At 39.6% G+C, this 20,825-nt stretch overlaps 1 protein-coding gene across 1 annotated transcript; it reads right to left on the bottom strand.

Annotated features, from left to right (window-relative positions):
* Positions 1 to 310: 310 nt before the first annotated feature.
* LOC108930570 (ran-binding protein 3-like) lies at positions 311 to 20,803 on the bottom strand. The gene is made up of 16 exons (XM_018745863.1): positions 20,729 to 20,803; positions 13,864 to 13,919; positions 13,626 to 13,662; positions 13,445 to 13,525; positions 11,724 to 11,795; positions 10,530 to 10,595; positions 10,042 to 10,134; positions 9,694 to 9,815; positions 7,761 to 7,867; positions 7,606 to 7,681; positions 7,359 to 7,476; positions 7,053 to 7,177; positions 6,723 to 6,843; positions 6,415 to 6,557; positions 3,528 to 3,717; positions 311 to 3,171 (listed from the first exon to the last, which is right to left on the bottom strand). Exons 1-16 carry the CDS (start codon positions 20,790 to 20,792, stop codon positions 3,119 to 3,121), a joined length of 1,524 nt encoding a protein of 507 aa, XP_018601379.1. The 5' UTR covers positions 20,793 to 20,803; the 3' UTR covers positions 311 to 3,118.
* Between the last annotated feature and the right edge of the window lie 22 nt (positions 20,804 to 20,825).

Genomic DNA, 20,825 nt, shown 5'->3' with positions numbered 1-20,825 from the left:
CAAACACCTGTCCTGTTTCTGGCATCAGCTAAATAAATGGCAACAACTTACTGCAAGAGCATATACTCACATTCAGACTTGTTCCTGTTCATAAATAAAATCATAGTCCATTTTCAAAAATACTATAAACAAAAGAATAAATCTAAGGGCATTTCAAGAAAAACATGGAGTATCCCATGAATATTCACACAGCCCAGAGAAAAACTAAGGCAGAGAATGATAAATAAAGCATAATTTTGAAGACAGTTTTGCCTTTTGAAATCATACAGTGATGAAATCTACATACTGTATTTCAGGCAATTTACAAGAAATTCATACAATCCTAAGATGATGTAGATGACAAACATAAGCCAAATACAGCATAAGCTGACATATTCAGAAGCTAAAACAAAACTACTTGGTATAATTAAAGTTTCTGCACATAAGTCATTTAACATGTCTATAATACAGCAGCTAAAAGGTTCTCCTTGGGTGGGGGTTAAATATCCTGTGAAAATCTGTACAATGAGTTAAAAAACAGCCTTCCAGGTGGTATATCAAAAACATGTAAAATTGAGTAAGAGTAACCAAAGGGGTTCCTAACAAAAATAGCACCAAATTGTGAAGAAATACTACTAAACACACATGCAAATTGAAAGATCTTTTCCAAAATTCACTAAACATGAGTAGGCAAGGGGTCCATCAGTGTCTAGATAGCATAACCATATATAAATGTAAAAAATTTGAATGTCAACTACTTGACGCATCTAGAGTCAGGGCAGGAAATTAAGCAGAAAATTAGCAAATGAAGTGCTGTGAGACAAATCCCCTTTCCTATTCCCATTTCCTATATGCAGACCATACATTCATTTGTGAGCCCTGTGACCAGAGAAACTGTCCTTTGTATCTTGGTACATAAACAGATTAAAAGTCAATTATAAAAACAATATAAGCACAGAAACTAGTGACATTCTACAAAATACAGTGAATAATATAAAAATTAATGGAAGGATAATCCTTTATACTATAAGGCTGCTTGTTCAATAATGTACATAAGGAATTTTTACACTTCAACTATACTTCAATTTGCATTTTCCCTTTTTTCCTAGTTAAAAATACATATTTTCACAAAGGCTGGCTGCTAAAAGAAAGCGCTTAAGGTAACTAATGTACTAGTTTTGATATTCAAAATGTCAGATGTGTGCTGAAATAATGGAATGCACACTGGTAAATGTCCAGTTTTTGGCGATGACACAGATCCTCATATAACATTTCTTCCAGAGAATTTTCACCTAGCTATATGTAATGGACTAGGATGAACCTCTCCTCCAACCTGTGAATACACTACTCCACCCAGTGGACATGTAGCACTAAGAAGAAACTAATATTAATTGATCCCAGAATAAGAATATCTATAAGGCTATGGTAGTTTGGATTTTTTTTTTTTTTTTGGGAAAAGTGAAAAATAAATTCAGCTTTGACTAAATGCATACTGAAATCCTCCCCCCCTTTTTTGAACACTACTTAAATGCAGTTCTAAATCCAGTATTTTATACTGAGGGAAAAATTACATGACAAGAGGCGTTTAATGAACTACACCACTGGCTGTATCCATTTAAGGAAAAGAATTATAATTGCCTCCCATAGCCTCTCTTGTCCTAAAAGGACCACTCTCATCAAGATGTAGGCATGTCATACGTTTAATAGTAGGGATCAAAAATTTATACAGTTCCAGGCTGGTGGCATGTTGACTCCAGCACTAAACCAATCTCCTCTCAGTGACACACCTGGCATTCTGCTGCTCAACACAAAAATAACTCTGTGAAAATATGACTAACAAAGCAGTAACAGTACACAAACCACTGGACAGATGTACAATGACACCTACAAAACACATGGTTACACAACTGTAGCTATGCGACAACCAACACAAATGTGGCGCAGTATTTACCAATGGACTAAAATAGTTTCCAGAAGAACAGCATCAGGTGCATCATTTCAGGACAGAAAGAGGGACCTGCTCTGTAACAAAAATGACTTTAGAAAACCTGGAACTATAGAAGCAAATCTGAAAAGATTACAATAAAACTTATTTTCTGACCAGAATTACTACTCCTTTAAAAGCTGTGCCCTAACAGGTATTTTAACGTCTTTAAAGAATAGGCTTACTTCAGTACTCCAATATTGGCAGCAGTTCTGTTGCAAGTTCTTAAACAGTAATAATGATAAAATGTAGCAGATACAAAAACTCAAATTTCCAAAGAAACATTTAAAATTTTTTGCTGATGAAATGTAAAAATTTAACAGAATATATACCATGAGTAAGTTTGACAAATACAGCTGCTAATTACGAAATTGTTCATCACTGAAGTTACAAAAAGTGATTTCAACAAATCTGTTAGTAGAATCCTAAGCCTTTTCACACAGTTTTGTACGGGTATTAGGATATTTACTTTTCATCCTGTGCATAGACCAAGTGGAGAAGGGCTGTGTGTTTCTTTAATAGCTCCTTATTGAACATCAAAATGTAAAAAGGTGAAAAGTGTTTCCAAAAAACATCTTGACTAACCACCATATATGCAGGAGTTACTTCATGAAATAACTACAGAATGTTAGCGGTCATGTGATGGACAAATTGATAAATCGAAAAGCAGTAACTTTATAAAAAGTGTTATTGGGCAGGTGACTTACTAGCCTTCCAACACAGGAGCCATGCTCAAAGTCCATGACATCTGCTCTCTTGCCAAGCCAGGAAGGGCTGAAACTTTAACAGCAGAGTCCTAAAATGTGCATAATCTTGAACTGGAAAGCAGAGGAAGCAAATTCCCCATCTCCCCAGGACCCTCGCACTCATCAATATGATGAGAATCCAAGTCCACAACCAAAGCAGGAAGGAAAAACACAAAAAAAAGTTCTCTGCAATTTTGCAGTTTAAAACGAGGTGAACAAAAGCAAAGAACAACCACCTCAGTTCACTTTGCAAATGGCTAGGATACAACTTCTCAGACCCAAGTGTCAAGAATTTAGATGGGATCCTTTATTGAAGTGGACTTCTACCCCAAGGCCGGAGCAGAGCAAGTCGTCCATTGTGGTGCCTGCAAGGCTGACCACCACACTGTCACAGCAGGCAGAGAAAAGGCTATGTACTCCCGGCTGCCTGTGCGTCTACACCCTCTCCACTCTCTTGGGAGCCTGAAAGACAAAGAGGCAGTTAAAAGTTCACACACACAATTTTAGGCTAATCATTGTGCCGATAAAGTGGCAAAAATGGGGGAAAAAAAATACAGAAGGTCTTTTAAAACTGATAAACAACAGCTCCTGTATGTAGTGGGTAGGGTTGCTGCCTTAGTCTTGAAACACCCAGGTTCAAATGACTGTTTTAGTAATTGCTGCAGAAATTGGAAGCTGACGCTGTATGCCTAACCTAAAACAAGAAGACTTAAAATAAGGGTTAGGACACAAGAACACTAACTGACATGTGTTATCTGCAACTGTACTGAAAGTGATCTGTACACCATTACTAAAAATTAAAACAAGCTGCAACTTACCACTGGCTGCATTGGAGCCAGCTGAAGGGGTAAGAACATCATCATCATCACTGTCATCCTCATTGGACTGGGGCACCTCAGCCTCTGATGGAGCAGGTTTGGCCTCTGCCTCCTGATCAACACGACTTCGTAAGGCCAGTATGCGGTGGTGAAGGGCAGCATAGAGCTGCCCAGCATCCTTTGAAGTCGCCTGCAATGAAACATCTATTACACATGTTGCTATGCAGCTTTATATTCATGTAGGTAACTGAAGAACTATGCAGTACCAAGGCAACAGAATACACACTGATCAGGAACCAGGAGAAAAGTGTCCATGTTTACATTACATTTATTCATTTAGCAGACGCTTTTGTCCAAAGCGACGTATATCCTACGAATCTAGACGGATCCTACGAATATTATGCAGGATGTATCTGCAGGACTGGGTTGTGGCTTCGATGTGCTGAGAGAGACAGACTCGCGTCAATTGTTACTCCCAGACTCTTAACCAAGGAGGTAGGCAAGATGAGCGAGTTGTCCAGTTCGATCGATAGATTGTGACAGGATGACGAGCCAGCTGAGAGGTAAAGAATCTCTATTTTGGAGAGGTTGAGTTGGAGATGGTGATCCACAAAGAGATGTCCGATAGGCAGGCAGCAATTCGTGTGGAGATGTCTGACGCACCAGGTGGAAAGGAGACAAAGAGCTGAGTATCTCATCAGCATAGGAGTGGTATTTGAATCCATGGGAGGCTATGACCAGACCAAGGGAGGAGGTGTAGATCGAGAAAAGAAGAGGACCCAGTACCAAGCCTTGCAGAACACCGGTTAAAAGAGGCAGAGAAGAATGAAAGCTCCACCAAACCACCTGATAGGATCTGTCAGATAGGTAGGACTCAAACCATCTTAGTGCCACACCTTTGATCCCAAGCTGGTTAAGAGAGGAGAGTAGAATCCAGTGGTTGAGTGTGTTGAATGCCACAGATAGATCGAGGAAGATGAGGACTGAGGAGAGGGAGGCGGCTCTAGCGGCTTTGAGAGCATCAGACACCGCCAGAAGGGCCGTCTCAGTGGAGTGACCAACTTCGAAACCAGACTGATAACCATCAAGGAGATGGTCCCGGGTGAGGAAATCAGACAGTTGATCACAGGCCGCCCGCTCTAGGATTTTAGACAGGAAGGAGAGGAGAGAGTAAATAAATTGAGAGGAGAGAGTAAATAAATCTGTAAATTTCAACCGGATTGCGATCCAGGGAGGTGAAATTAGAGCAGTTTGAAGGCAGCTGGGAAACAGCCAGAGGAGAGAGGAGTTAATCTCAGAGATGAAGGTGGACAGTTGCGGGGAGATGTTCTTTAGGAGTGACGATGGGATCGGGTCAAGCGAGCAGGCGGTGGCTCTGCGCAGTATCATGAGGTCAGAGATTTCTGATTCGGAGCGGATAGCTTTGCAGGGAGATCTAGCGTGAACCGGGAAGGTTAATGCTGAGAACTTCAGTGATTGCTTTGACTTTGTCTCGGAAAAACAAAGCAATGTCGTCAGCAGTGAGAGAAGAGGAAGGAGGAGGAGGTGGTGGGGGGCACAGAAGGGATGAGAAGGTTGCAAAGAGTCTGTGTGGTTTTTTTTTTTTTTTAGATGCAGACTGTATTTTGTTGTGGAAGAAGGAGGTTTTAGCTGAAGAGACAGCAGATTGAAAAGCAGCTAAGAGTGATTGGTAGGCAACCAGGTCAGATGGAGTTTTGGATTTACGTCATCTTCATTCTGCAGCCTGGTCCTGTTAGCACATAACGTATCAGACAGCCATAGGGAAGCAATGGGGCAGCAATGGGGTGTGCTGGTCTAGAAGACAAGAGGACAGAGAGAAAGAAGGGAGGAGGATAGGGCAGAGAGGAAAGTGTTAGCGGCATCATCTGTAGATAGATCCGAGAACTGCGCAGCAGAAGGGAGAGTGGCCAGAGTAGCAGAGGCAAAGCTGGAAGGTGAGAGATTTTAAGTTACAGCAAGAAAGTGACAACGGGAGCAGAAAGAGGTGAGAAGTTAGTGGTGAGGCAGGGTTGAAAGGAAATGAAGTGGTCAGAGACATGCAGCGGAGTGACAGAGAGGGAAGGACAGCCACAGTTGTGGGAAAATACAAGGTTAAGACAGTCGCCCGCTTTGCGAGTAGCAGGGGATTGGGACAGAGAGAGATCAAAGGACTGTAGGAGCAACAGAAGGCTGCTTGCATGAATGTCATCAACATGCAGGTTGAAGTCACCCAGGAGAATCAACGGCGTGTTGTCCCCTGGCAAAGAGCTCAACAAGATGTCGAGGTCATCCAAGAAGCAGCCGAGAGGGCCAGGATAGTGATAAAGAACCACAGCAAGAGTGATTGGGGCAGTGATCGAGACAGCATGCCATTCACATGAGGACAGATCATGCAAGTGAAGAGGAAGAATAGAGTATTTCCACTGGGGAGAGATGAGTAGGCCTGTGCCTCCACCTCTGCTGGAGGAACGAGGGGTGTGAGAGAAGGAATAGTTAGTGGAGAATGCTGCAGGTGTGGCTGAGTTATCTGGGGTGATCCAGGTTTCAGTTAGGGCCAGGTCGTCCAGTGAGAGATGGGAGGCGTAGGCTGGTATGAAGTCAGCCTTTCCCACAGCGGACTGGCAGTTCCAGAGTCCCATGAAGAAAGTAAAGCAAGATGGAAGGTTTGACAGGTGAGGACAGACCAGGTTACTGTAGCATTAATCGAACCACCGAGTCACGCCCACTCCCTGCTACGGGATACAGAAATGATCCGGAGAACGTTCGCCCAACAAACCACTAAATACTATTTAACAAACAAATTACAGTGCCACACAACACTACACAGACACACAACTGATTGTGTCTATCCACATGTGTAAAATGTACTGTGCACAGCACTACCTACCGATATGAGGAAGACTTTGACCCCTTGGTCTTCAGTATCCATAGCAGTGATTCGAATGCTCTTCTCACTTGCTTTGTCAATCTGCATCTGGGCCCATAACTTTGTGTTGAGGATCAACCGCAAACTGCCCTGGGTGCGCATTACTGAGCCATGCAGAAACAAGGCAATATTAGCCATTACTGAGTGCTGAAGTCACAGTACAAAATAAGTGAGCAGGACTGGCTTCCACCGTAAGTACCACACAGCCCTACCAATGTACAAATTACTGCAGGAGAGAGAGAGAGAGAGCGCAAGAGCATGCACTTTACCTAGTCTTGACTGCAGTGTTCCATCATCTGTGGATGCCATGTCATTCAGCCTCAACAGCCCTCGACCTCTTTCCACCCACGACTGGGATGTCTTGTCAAACACAAACAACTTGCACTGAATCTACAGAGAGAAACATTAGAAGACAGATGAATCAGAATGCTCTATATTTTGTTCCCGTCTTATTTAAACAAGGCTAACAGAAGTACAGCAAAAGAACAGCAGAGTTTGTTAGAAGTTTTAAATTGTGCAACTCCGTATGATGCCCAGAGAAGTACCACTATGTGAAAAGTATGAAAAGTGAAAATTGCTTGGATGGTGCTCTTACGTACCTGCAAAACATTACTTTCAGACTCCTCTCCAGTGATTACCTCTACTTTCTCTAACAAGCACTTCTTGGCTGTGGCTTTAGTGTAAGCAGCTGCTGACTCCTCCAAGGACTCAGCCACATTGTTAGCTGCAACAGAGAGAATAGAATCAGATAGCAATGAAATGAACAATCAGTCTGCCAGACAACACTGGGAACCAGGCCAGTTAACACACTTCCAGCTGTTAAGTTACTGGCTGTATTAACATATCACATAGACTCATTACATTTAACAGGTAATTAACATTTCTAATTTGCTTACATCACTTACTTAGCATAGCTACAGAACCTTTCTCTGGGGTTACATCTGGCAAGGAGGGTTCCTGCACTGGACCAACAGTGAACTCTTTGCTGCCCTCTGCTGACAATTCAGTGTTCTTTGGAGGACTCTTAAAACAGTGGAGACAATTATCACTGTTGTTCAGTTTATAACACAGTCATATCTGCTTTGATGTGTACTTACACAGAGAAGTACAGTGCAACTGGAAATAGGCCCACTTTAAGAACAAAATACTCACCAGGACACGATCAGACATGTTTTGTCCAAAAATAAACTTTGATCCCACATCAGTATCTTCTGTGCCTTTCTTTGAACTACCAAAAAAATAAAAAATAAAGAAACTATAGATAGAACATTAAAATGTAAGATACTTAAAATATCCAGAATTATTACCTAGATGTACTAATGTACTGCAAGAAATAATTTGTTTCCCCTATCTGAGGTTCATTTGTAGGAGAGACACCTCCTTTGGTTTCCAGACAAACACTGTTTTGATCCACCTAGAAGAAAAAAAAAATTAAGTTAATGGAACAATATTTTTACAGCAAAGCTACAGCTGTTTATGGGACAGCTGGTAGCAGACTGGTTAGAGCTACTGCCTTTGGATCCAAAAGGTCACAGGTTCGATCACCACCTCCAGCTGTAATACCCTTGAACAAGGTATTACCCTGACATTGCTCCAGTAAAAATACCCAGCTGTATAAATGGATAAATAACTGTAGCCTTTAACACTAAGTCACTTTGGAGAAAAGCATCATCTAAATGAATAAATGTAAATGTATAGTTGCTATTAGTGCTTCGTGTATCTGTACGTTTCCCTTATGAGAATTCTTGTAAAAACATTGCTGCCATTCAAAACAGAAAATGTGCTCCAGAGCCACAAAATGTTCAACTCTTTTTTTCTTAAACACATAGAATCCTTGTCTTATCCTTTGAAGACTGAAAATATAATTGAAAACTAAGCCCACAAATCATAACTTCTCTGGACACCTTTAAATTCAGGCCAAAGACACAAAAAATGCCCCCTTTTCCATCCCCCTTTTCCCATCATGAATTTATCTTACTTTAATTTTATTTTTTGGTTTATTCCATTGTTCTTTGGTGGCACAGTGGATGCCATACAATTCTTGGGAAGTGGCTTCAGACATGGGTTCCAGTGCAGCTCAGTCTAGATATTCTCTCTGTTTTCACACAAGATTCGTATAGGTACTCCAGTTTCCTCCCACCAGCCGAAGACAATAGTTTCTGGTCAACTGACGACTAAGTTGCCTGCAGTAAGTATCTGATTAAATAAGTTTGGCTGCCCTGCAATGAACTGGTGTCCTACATACCAGGGTGTACCGTTCCGTGTGCTTCTCATATAAACAAGTCCTAGACCACCAGATCTAGTTCTCAGATGCACAGGTAAAGCCATACATCACATGAGGAGGTTGCTCACCTTGAGTGGTGCTTGATGCAATCACAGTTCGCACTTCAAATTTACATTTCTGTTCTCATAAGGTTTTTTTTTTTCCTGAGAGCTGACTGTTCCCTATTCAAATTCTGGAGTAAAATTCACTTATGGTGATAACTGAATAAAAGCCTGTCCCACACATAAGAAGCCCATATATACACACACTTAAAAATACAAGTGTAAATGCATGTCCCCCAGTTAAAGAAACTGAAATATGGTTATTTACATTTATTTATTCACTTTTCTCCAAAGCAACTTAGTGTTAAGCTACCTACAATTATTTACCCATTGATACAGCTGGGTAATTTCACTGATGCAATTTCAGGCAATTACTTCGCTCAAATGTACTATAATTGGAGTCTAAAGGCAGCAGCTTTAATTACGACATTACCAGCTGCCCAGACATATTTTAAGAACATACCATTACAAAAAGCAAAGCTAAACAGAGAAATCTAAGCAATCATACATTGGATGCATTGTTTAGTGCCTATGCAATATTATACCCAACTCTACATTACTGTATACTAATGTTGTGCCTAGTTAACAAAAAAGGCCATAAATATGAACATCTACAGGCTTGCTTTAACTTCAGCATAGACTAATACATGCAAGAGACCATTTCTCCCATTATTCTTTCTCTACAGTCACACAAGGAATCAATTAAAACATTAAAGGAAGTTAACATTTTCACAAATTAATGGCAGCAATAAAACCATGAAATTGCCCAAAAAATGTTTCCCATAAGCACCCACTAAAGTCAATTTCCCTGCAGACAAACTAATATCCCCATCCCATAAAGGGAAATTAAATGACTTGTATGTGCTTGTTTGGAGTTCTGCCATACCCGCAGTACGGCTTGCAGTCACTGCTCACCTGTTCCTTGTTCTTTCCGTCTGCAACACTGTCCGAGTTCTCTGTGGTTCTCTGGGAGGCTGGCTGCCCCTCTGTCTTCCCCTCCGAGGGCTTGCTTACCCCATTTGTTCCAGTATTAGAGTCTTTTTGTGGGGTTACCCAGACAACACACTCAAGTTACTGAGAGTAAGACTTGAGTAATCCACATTTATCACACGGAACAATTCATGAACAAATTTGAGCAAATAGCCCACAAGAGAACAGTGCCAACTGTACTGGCTGCTCTTATTCAAGCTAAAGCCTACAAGTCAATTTCCTTAACACTCACCAAAAGACATGGATGCACTGGTTTGCCAACAGATTACTTACTCTGCTGCATGAAAGACTTTGGTGCAGGGGCCTGCAGTACAGCTGGGCGCAGTACACTACGCTGTTGCTCCTTTGGCTTCTGGCTAGGGACCCCTGGAATATAGGGGGTTTTATTAAATCTGAAAAAAGTATGGCTTCTATGGCCATGTGAAACCTGCCATTTCTGACCCTGTGCTTATAAGACACGATGCCTCGGTTGTATTATACTGGGAGCACTACAACAAATTGAATTGAAAATAATCTGGCACATGGCAGCTACAGAATGCCGTTTGAGAACACAGGAATTAAATTTAAAAAAAAAAAAGCAGCCCCAAAGCTAACAACTCATTTTGATCGTACATTTGCCTGCTCCATTTTCCTTTTTATTTTAGCTTTGTCACTCCATCTCAATCCTGTACCCCGGTGCCTCCGGACAAGACAGCACAGTCCCCCCCACCTTTTTCTCAACTCCTACAGAAATACAGCCCTATAGAGACATCAAAACCTACCAGCACTTGGTGCCTGTCCATGGATCAAGGTAGGTGGTTTCAGACGAAATCCAAAGGGCTTCTCTTCTGTTTAGAGGTTAAGAGACTTGTTCAGTGAATTTTAAAGTGTAAAAACTCATAGAACGCAAGCTGCAAAGAAAAATATTTAAGATACACTTGTACCTTGTGTTAAACATCCAAGTTAGGATTTTCCAAAGACACATTTCACTTTACTAAATTTTAAATTGTACTTTCTTCACAGTTCCACTTAATTTGTTGCAGAGCAAAAACACCTTGAATTTCCACTGACCCTAGTTGGCAGTAGGACAACCCTCAGAAAGGAAAGGAAGGTTTGGGGGGGGGGGGGGGGGGTGTTGTTTCCTCAAGATGCATTTCATGTGGATTGAAGACTCCAAATTACTCTTAATATGCAACTGTGTGAGTGAGTGTGGGGCCAGAGTAACATCCTGTTCAGGCATTACTTGGCCTTACACCCTGTGTTTCTGGGAAAGACTCGATCACTGAGCGTGCATTGGACAATTGTTTTACACATCCTTTTTCAATAATCCATCCCAATAATGAAAGTGGGAAACATGAATCTCTGTACAATAAAGACTGAAATTCACATTTATTTCCAGAGGCTTTTTCGCAAATGATGCGAAACTCTGCGATATAAAAACACATTTCACTATATTTAATCATTTAGCTGATGCTTTTCTCCAACTTACATTAAGCTTTTTTTTTTTGAAGATTTTTTTGGAGGAGACATTAACAATATTTCTGAAACAAGACAATATCTAAGGGTCATTTACATTTATGTAATTTTTCATAAACACATTTACATTACAGAAATATTGTGTATACAATATATTCGTTTAGCTAACCCTTTTCTCTAAAACAACTTACAATGTTAATATACCCCAACTATTTTTCCATTTATATAGCTGAGTAATTCTACCGGAGTAATTTCAGGGTAAGTACCTTGTTCAAGGCTTCTACAGTAGTAAATAAAATTTGAACTGGCAACCTTTGCCTCCAAAGGCAGCAGCAGTAATCAGTAAAAGGCTCTGGCTACTAGAGGCATAATCTATCAAGTATTCATATAGAAATTAGCTATACTGTTATCACACCATGTCCTGCCCCCATGTTGTCCATTTAGCAAACTGGAAAGTCAAATTATTGCAAAATTTACAGTAAATAGTGTGGCAGTCTCACCAGGTTCAGAGTCAGAATTTCCAGATGGAGACTGACAGAAGTTTGAAGGCATAAACACATTGTTCTTGGAAACTGTGATAGAAGAGGCAAATTATTAATGCTTAGTATTCCATACTGTTTACAAACAAAATCAAGAACCAGCATCATCAGAAAACCAGTCAACTGCCTAAAATATTCCAAATATTGGAAAAACTTGAACTTTCGTTAAACTTTCTACAAACCCCATTTCTAGAGAAGTTGAAATATTTTCTAAAATGCAATAACAAAAATCTGCAATTTGTTAATTCTCTTGAACTTTTATTTGACAAACGTACAAAGAAAAGATTTTCAATTTTCACTGATCAACAATTGCATTTTGCATATATAGACAAATTTAGAATTTGATGCCTACAACACAAAAAAAAAGTTGGGACAAAGGCATGTTTACCACTGTTACATCACCTTTCCTTTTAATTATATACTTTTTAATAATTTGGGAACTGAAGATACTAGTTGTTGCAGTTTTGCAAGTGAAATTTTTGCCCATTCTTGCTTGATACAAGATTCCAGCTGCTCAGCAGTCTGTGGTCGCTGTTGTCTGATTCTCCCCTTCATGATGGCAGGCCAGTGAAGCACACGCACTCTGTCTACAAACCACGCTGTTGTAGCACATGCAGAATGACACCTGGCATTGTATTCCTGAAACAACAATGGACTTCCTGGGAAAAGACATTGCCTTAATTGCAGCATGTGTCTCTAAAATCCCCATATATGCCTTTGCGTCAATGGGACCTTCACACATATGCAAATCACCCCCATACCATCACAGATGCAGGCATTTGCACCTTTTGCTGATAAGTCTGCATGGTACTTTTCATTTTTTTAGCATGGAGAAGTTGTCTGTCTTTCCTGGAAAAAAAAAAAAAAAGGAAAGCCTCAAATATTGAATCATCTGACCATAGCACACGTTTCCACTGCCTTTAGGTCTATCTGAGAGGAGCTTGGGCCCAGAGATATTAGCAGGGTTTCTGCATAGAACTGATGTACGGCTTTCTCCTTGCGAATTGTTTCAGGCCACATTTCTGGATCCAGCAGCGGACTGTGTTAAGTGAATGGTTTTCCAAAACACTCCCGAGCCCATGTGGCTATATTTATCACAGCAGCATGACAGTTTCTCATGCAATGCCATCTGAGTAGCGTAGATGGTAGAAGACCTAAATTCTTTGCAATCTTGCATAGAGAGAAGTTTTTTGAACTGATTGACAATTCTCACAAAGTGGTGAACCACAACCCATCCTTGCTTGCAAAGACTGTGCCTTTCCTGGATGCTCCTTTTATATATCTCATGGTACCCTCACTAATTAACCCGTTTACTGTGCAATCTTTCAAAATGGTGATAACTTTATAGAATATTTGGGTTTCACTCTTACTTTCACTGTCCCAACATTTTTTTTTTGAAGTTTGTTGCAGGCATCAAAGTAATTTATTTACAAAATACAATCAAGTTGGTGAGCCAAAACATTGTCATTTGTGTACTTTTGTCAGTTATATAACAGTTCAAGAAAATTTTAAAATTGCAGATTTTTATTACATTTTAGAAAATATCCCAACTTTTCTGGCAATGGGTTTCATATAACAAGAAGATTTAGAAAATTTTCCCAAATGAAGACATTCAACATCAAAATTCTAAACTAAATAGGGCTTTGGGTATTTTACAAATAAAATCTACTGTGCAAAATTACCAGAATGTGAAGGTGGGAACTGTGTTAAGGACGATGTCCTCTCTCTCTTCACAGGGGGTGCACCATCCTCTCGGTCTGAGTCTGGGGGGAGGGAAATTGTCTTGAATATAAATAGAGGGTGAGAACTTACAACGGACAAAAAACACCACTACACACTATACTGTGTGCATTCAAGACTCACCATCTCCATCTTCCGCACTGGACCCATCAGCTGACCTCTGAAGTACAAGACAGCCATAACACATGTCACCTGGGATTATTTTACCTCAGTTATACAAGCACAATCTTACATAAAGGAGTAAGGAAAGCTGTTGCACCATGATTTGTCATTTCAACTGACATCTTCTGCCAGAGGCTGAATTCCACTCTCCCCCAACCAAGCAGCAGAAAATGTGAACAATCAGAATCATCTGGATTACCTTTTGTGGTTTATCTTTGTGAAACACAAAGACTGGAGGAGCTATGGCAGGTTTTTCTGTGGAAGACAAATGTTTAGTCATGCAAATCTTGCTTCATATGGATTTCAGACAAAGTACTCATCTATCATCATTAGAAGTAACCTTGTCTTTCATACCATTTCCTGAGTTCAAAGATCTTTACGACCCAAAGCCAGTCACACTGATACTGTTACCCACAAAGAAATTCTCCAAAAGCTTCAGCTGTTGCAATCAAAAATATGCTGTTATAACTAAAAAAAGGTATTTACTATTTAATCAATCTCCTGTCATCTGTCCATTTATAGACAACATTTAAAACTTAGCTGTATAGATAAGCCATGTAGTATAGTCATACTTGCAAAATAAAATAATATGGCTTCAAACAAATCGCCCATTCTGAAATGAAGGGTTTTTCACATTTTCTGGAATTTGAATACATTATATAAAATATCTGAATTGGAGAAAATAGCCCATTTACCTGCCAGCCTGGAAGATGGCAGTGAGATGTGTCTGAACAAAACAAGAGTTTACAACTGTCTAATTCAATTTGCTTTCACATTGTTTACAGCTGGTTTGGTATTTCACTGTGATTCTAGAAACAGTGAGAACAGGCATACTGCTTCCAAGAAGAGCAATGTGGAGAGGAAGCTGAAAGTGGCAAGATGACAATGAACACTACATATTTAGAGAATGAACCAACAACTGGGACTGAAAAGGAGTTCGAAAATTAACTTTGAATGAATCACTTTAAATTTTCATTTTAATGATGCTCAAAGTAAAAGTATTCAACATTTATTCATTTTTAACTATCAAAAAGTTTTTACAAAACCTAACATACAAATAAATCTGGGAATCCCCCCCCCCCCCGAAAAAAAGTTTGTGACATAGGGATGGAAGTGATTTTAGAGTCACAAGCAAAAAAAAAAAAAAAGTTCCCAACTGTGGCCATAAGTTTAGGAGCAAGGGTATATTTAAACAAAACCGCAACTACTGAATGGATAACTCGGTCACCCAAGAGTTCCCCTTGGAATACAAACATGCCATCTGTCATTACTGAATGCTTAATAAAGCAAACAAACAGTTCTGTGGTTGCCGTTAATCTGACCATATATACTTCACACTTAAGACAAAAGGTGACTGAGGAGTAGCTGAGTAGTAGCCCACTTGACAACATATTTGGACTGGTACCTTAGTAAAATGTCAATTGATACATTTATGACACACCATTAAATAGTTCAATATCATTGTTAACATAACTTGAACGATTCTCAGATGAAATGGGCATAGTGGAATACCACTGACGATCTTCATGCAATTCCACTGCAATTAACTCCATGTCATCATTTCATAGCAAAATGTTCTGAAATCTTAGATATACATATTTTGTATGCCTGAACCTTTTGACCTTGTCTATTCATGTAATCAATCACTTTCACAAAGTAGTGAAAACTCCTAGTGCAACAGCCTTATCCAGCTTTGTCACAGTGATTGTCTTCCTTTGTCAGCATACTGGTCAGTGTTTTTTTTAAGAGAATTGCCATATCTATATAGCCAATTATATAATTTACATGACAATTTAGCCAAAACTTTTCTCCAAAGCAACTTAAAATGTTAAGGTACCTAAAATTGTTTTTACAGCTGGGTAATTTTATTGGAGCAATTCAACTACAACTGGAGGTGGGATTCAGACCTGCAACCTTTGGATTCAAAGGCAGCAGCTCTACTATGCTACAGGCTTTCCTTTATATCAATAACCACAAGTTTCAGCTGAAGCCAACTACCTCACTATCAATTAAAACCCATTAGCAACACCAAGCCTATATTAGAGCATTATAATTTATCATTAAGCAAGAATTGCCAATTTCAAAATACTTTATTACTGCATTTTATTTAAAAGAGTAAGCCAGTAATTAAACCCACACACACCACTACAAAAATTATCTTATACAGGTGGTCCCTTACTTAGGATGGGATTACATTCCATAAAACCCACCCATAGTCAAAAATGCATAGAAAGACCACCGAACATCATAGCCTAGCATATGTGCGATGGCCATTGCAGGCTTGCTGCCTTCATGCCAGGCAATTATGTTGAGCTTCTCCTCAAGAGAAATTGCCCTCCTCTTCTTCCCACCAGTAGCAGGAGACTTAGATTAGCGTTTCTGTAAAAGAATGCACTAAACACAACCACGTGGCAGACTGGGAGATGCAGATCGCTGCCGCTGCCTAGCATCGCAAGAGAGGCTTGCACTGCATATTGCTTGACTGGGGGGGGGGGACAAATAAAATTAAATTTAAAGTACAGTTTCTACCAAATGTCTATCCCCAGATCACCATGGAGAAGTCAAAAAAAAAAAAAAAAAAAAGTCGTAAGTCAAACTGTCATAAGTCGAGGTGCATCTAACTCCTTAAGCTACAAATTTGCAAGAAGTGTTCACAATGAAGACCGGCGCCTTGCCTTTACTGCAACGCCCAAAAATTAGGTCAACTGCTTTTGTACCTGGTATACACAATTATTGTACCTCTGGCCAGCTGGGAGGGTGATTTATGAACTGGACAAGTGTTACAGTGAAACAGCCTACACAAAGACCATGAAACATGACCCAATTTTTTGCTACATCAAATAGAATCAACAACAATCTTTGAATCAGTGGACATACTTAAAATGCAACTATCCTAAATTGGTGATGCTGATTTTAGTGTTTAAGTATTTTAAAAAAAAAAAAAAAAAAAAAGTTAGGCCACAGAGCAATATACCAGTAGGTGAAATTCCTTGGTTACAATGTGATCCAGATTTTACAAATTAATGTAATAAAGCAACAAAGTCGATAATTACCATTGCTCAGTCTCCTGCAGGAATTTGTGTCAACCATTGCAGCTTGATTGAAAATTACAGGCAGTATTCAGTCCTTGCAACCAAATCAGTAATAGATAGGAGCACTACTGGTGATGCATTCAGTAGCCAAACATCACAAGATGAAGCTTAAGTTAATGGGACCCAAATATCTTATGAGTCATATCAATGCCACAAAAATACTCCCAGTCAGTTTCACATGGAATGATGCAAGGGACTGACAGCCTGTTCAAATAGTTGAATTTAAAGGATGATATCAATCTGCAAACAGAAATACCACTACTACTCTGCCCTCTTCTACTTTCAGCTGACCACATGCACAGCTTAATTACAGACATGTGACACGTCATATTTCAAAATTTTCCTGCTGCTTAAGTGTTCTTACAAAATGTCAACAGTATGAAAAGCTACAGGATCTAGTGAACAACCAAGTGGCCATTATGCTAAAAACCCAATAATGAGCGATAATTACAAGTAACATGTAGAAGAGATTATGCAAATGTTTGGTGTCAATTACTATTAATTTAAAAGCATAGAAATATATACTTAGATGTATAGTGATAATTTAACTGTTAGAGGAAAAAAGCATTGGGTAAACATACCTACAGAATGTGTATGTAACTGCAGCCAAAATGAAACTGCTTTATATCATTCTTTCACTTTACTGTAATAACTACAAAAACCTCTAAATCATTAATACTGAAATAAGTACTACTAGGAAAACTTGTAAAAAAATGTATCAAATCAAAAATGAGATTTTGCTATAAAGTCTCTTGAAACCTTCAAAATCTGAATATTTTTATCATAGCAATGTCTCTTACCACATTACTGCTACTCTGATTGCCATTTTATAACACTGACTAAAGTATCCAACTGCTAAGTTACTAGGTACTTGGTATTTCCAGTTGGTTGGCTATCATACAATAAGGCTTACAAAAACATCATTAAAACTTTTCCTAGTTAGTACATAGTACACAATTTTCTTAAATTGTTCTTGAAACAATTTTCAGTAATGCCAACATACAAATGCTGAGAGCTGAAACTTAAGACTCGCATAAGAACAATGTGCAGATGTAAAAGGTTCTGTGAATATGTAAATTTAGTTTGTTGGCACTTTGTCAGAAAAGTACTAACTATAGAGACAAGTATCTACAAATTCAATTAAGAACAAATGTGACAGTGATGTAAGGCATTTCTTCATTTCAATACATAGCAGACAATCTATTGCTAGGTGGCTATGACACAGAATTTTGAAAACAGTTCTTCAGAATGTCAACAAGTAGACGAGTTATTTAAAGTAGTGAGGGGAGGGGAATCCACACACTATCCAGGTGTGAAACAGATACAGCTGAGTAGTTCTAAGCGATTACTTTTGTAATGTGTCATGGTACTTTGTTTCATAATTTAACAACCCACAGACACACCTAAACTATTAAAACTTTTGCACACCGCCATATTTATTTATTTTTAAAAAAAAAGAAAGACAACAGGAATTCTCTTTATACATCAATGCTTTGATTTGCCATTCTAAAGGCTGCTCTAATTGATTTTTGGGTTCCTTTTAACACCCCACTACTTCATTTGCTGGGTCTGCCATTTCACATCTTTATTTATACCAATGTCTACAAAAAGAAAAACAGTAAACAAGTGTTCACTGAAAGTCACTATGTTGAAAGCCACTGCTCTTCCAAAAAAAAAGTGCTGCACATCACAAGCATGCTAAAAACCACCTGAATGTTACACAACAGGGGGTGCGGTGGCGCAGTGGATTAGGCCGCGGTCCTGCTTTCCGGTGGGTCTGGGGTTCGAGTCCCGTGTGTGTGTTACACAACAACACTGAAACAATTATCTTTGGATAAATAAACATTTTGGTGAATGTTAACAGTTATGTTTGGAGGAAACAAAACCAACACCAAATCCTTCTCATCTATGCTTGGAGGAGGGAGCACCATGGTATTGGGCTGCTTTAGTGACTCCAGGCCTGGACAACTTGTAATGATTGTTCACTCAATGAATTCAAGTTGTTACAGGAAATTCTAAAGGAGAATATTAGTGCATCTGTCTGTGACGTTAAGGGCAAACAAAGCCAGGTCATGCTGCATGAAAATCACCCCAAAAACAAGAATAAATCAATCAGTGTCACTGGCCAAGTAGTGAAATTCTGACCTCAGTTGTGCTGAAATGCTATGGAGTAATCAAGAAAATTGTTCATGCACAACATCCCAGAAATATAAATGAACAAACAATTCTAGGAAAAAGAAAGAGCCAAAATACCTCAGCACTGTCCCGGTCTGATCAGCAGCAACATCAAGTGTTAGGGTGAGGTTAGTACACCTAAATAATGTTCTACCATTACTAAATCTAATTATAACATACTTCATAAAATCTGTTCAGTAAATACCACATTTAACTTCTATGGGTTCACCCATAGCATGCGAGTGACAGCGTGTGTACCACTCATGTATGGATGAGTAACCCATTGTAAGTAGTGTATCTAGCAATGTAAGTCACCTTGGTGAATAAGGTGTGTGGGCTGGTAACGCTACAAAGAGTTCACTGGAAATTGCTTTGGAGAAAAGTATCTGCTAAATAAATGTAAGTTTTGTGGTATTTGACTAATCACGACTTCTTAGACATCAATAAAATTACATTATAGAACCATTTGCAGAGGAACCAAAACAATTATTTAACTGATGCTTTTCCCTATTATGAAATATACTGTTTGTAGGCTAAGGCACTTATAATGGTTTACCAATTTAGTCAACTGGTTAATTTTCAGTGCAATAATTCAGGTTAAGTGCCTTGCTCAGTGGTGCTACAACAGATATAAGATTCAAACTGCTTAATTTTAGTACAAGCGATGGCTCGACTACACTACTCTAGTTCTAAAAGGTTTAGAAACTTCTTTCCTCAGATCAGCATTTCATAAATAAGGGCATTTTCAGTAACACTAAAACCTCACAAAATAAATGAATGGGAATCCCTTTAAAATGAATCTTTTAAGCCTTTACATAATCAGATAATGCATGGAAACACCTGTAGAAGTCAGGAGCTACAAGAAAGTCATCCATATATTTTGGATAACCACTTGTCCAATAGAGGTAGAGAGGTTTGGAGCCTATCTTAGAAGTATACACTGCAGGCAGGGTACACCCAGAATGGAACATGAATCCAGCACAGGTCACACAGGATTATTTCACACAAAGTCTAATTCTTACACACAAGAAGAGCAATTCATCTCAAACTCATGACTGACTCTGACTGGGAGATGAAACCAGACTCTAGATTTCACATTCAAACCCATACACAGGCTCAGGAACTGTGAGATAATAGCTGATCAAACATTTTACAAATTTAATTAATGTTTTTACTGTAAAATAAACTACACATCCAAAAAGGAATATAAAAAGACTGAAATACAGCAGGACGGTACATGCTACTTAGGCCGCGACGGCTGACGAGTCTCCAAGAACAAGTGATTGTGCTAACTAATCTTGTCAGCAGCAGTGCTGAGGTCCAGTTACACTGTCTGAGCAAGAGGAGAGAGGTATAGACCCGTACACTTACGAAACGACGGACGAGTCAGTGCGTAAAGTCGTGTCAGTCAGCGAGTGTGTCTTCACACGACATGATGAAGATTAGCACCTATGACAGCTAAGCTCACAGGCCGGACAGGACGCTGTCCGCCCGCGATGATCCAGTCATCATTACACAAGCGCAGTAAGAGCAATCGCACCCTGGTTTGACCCGTGGAGTTCCCCAGCCGAGCTGCTCGAGCCTGTTCGGCCTGCCGTCTCCGTGCTCTGGGCCGGCGGGGAAAAGCGCAGCTACGCTCACACACGGCGCCCGAATTTCACTTCTTCGCAGGTCACACTAGATCACCACCTGAACGACGACACTTCCCTTTACGTATCGCCGCTACTTTCAAGTGTTGTCCTCGAGCTTTTACAACTCTCATACGTTTTGTTTTCATTTCCCATTAACCACCCCTACCTTCGTTTGCCAGGTCCGCCATTTTACTTCCTCGCTTATACCAACAATGCCACGCGCCGCACATGCGCGCTCTTTGTACCCGCCAGTGGGGAAGGCG

The sequence above is a fragment of the Scleropages formosus genome, chromosome 9 (genome assembly GCF_900964775.1).
Source record: "Scleropages formosus chromosome 9, fSclFor1.1, whole genome shotgun sequence".
Classification (NCBI taxonomy): Eukaryota; Metazoa; Chordata; class Actinopteri; order Osteoglossiformes; family Osteoglossidae; genus Scleropages; species Scleropages formosus.
This window is presented reverse-complemented; position numbering and strand designations above follow the sequence as displayed.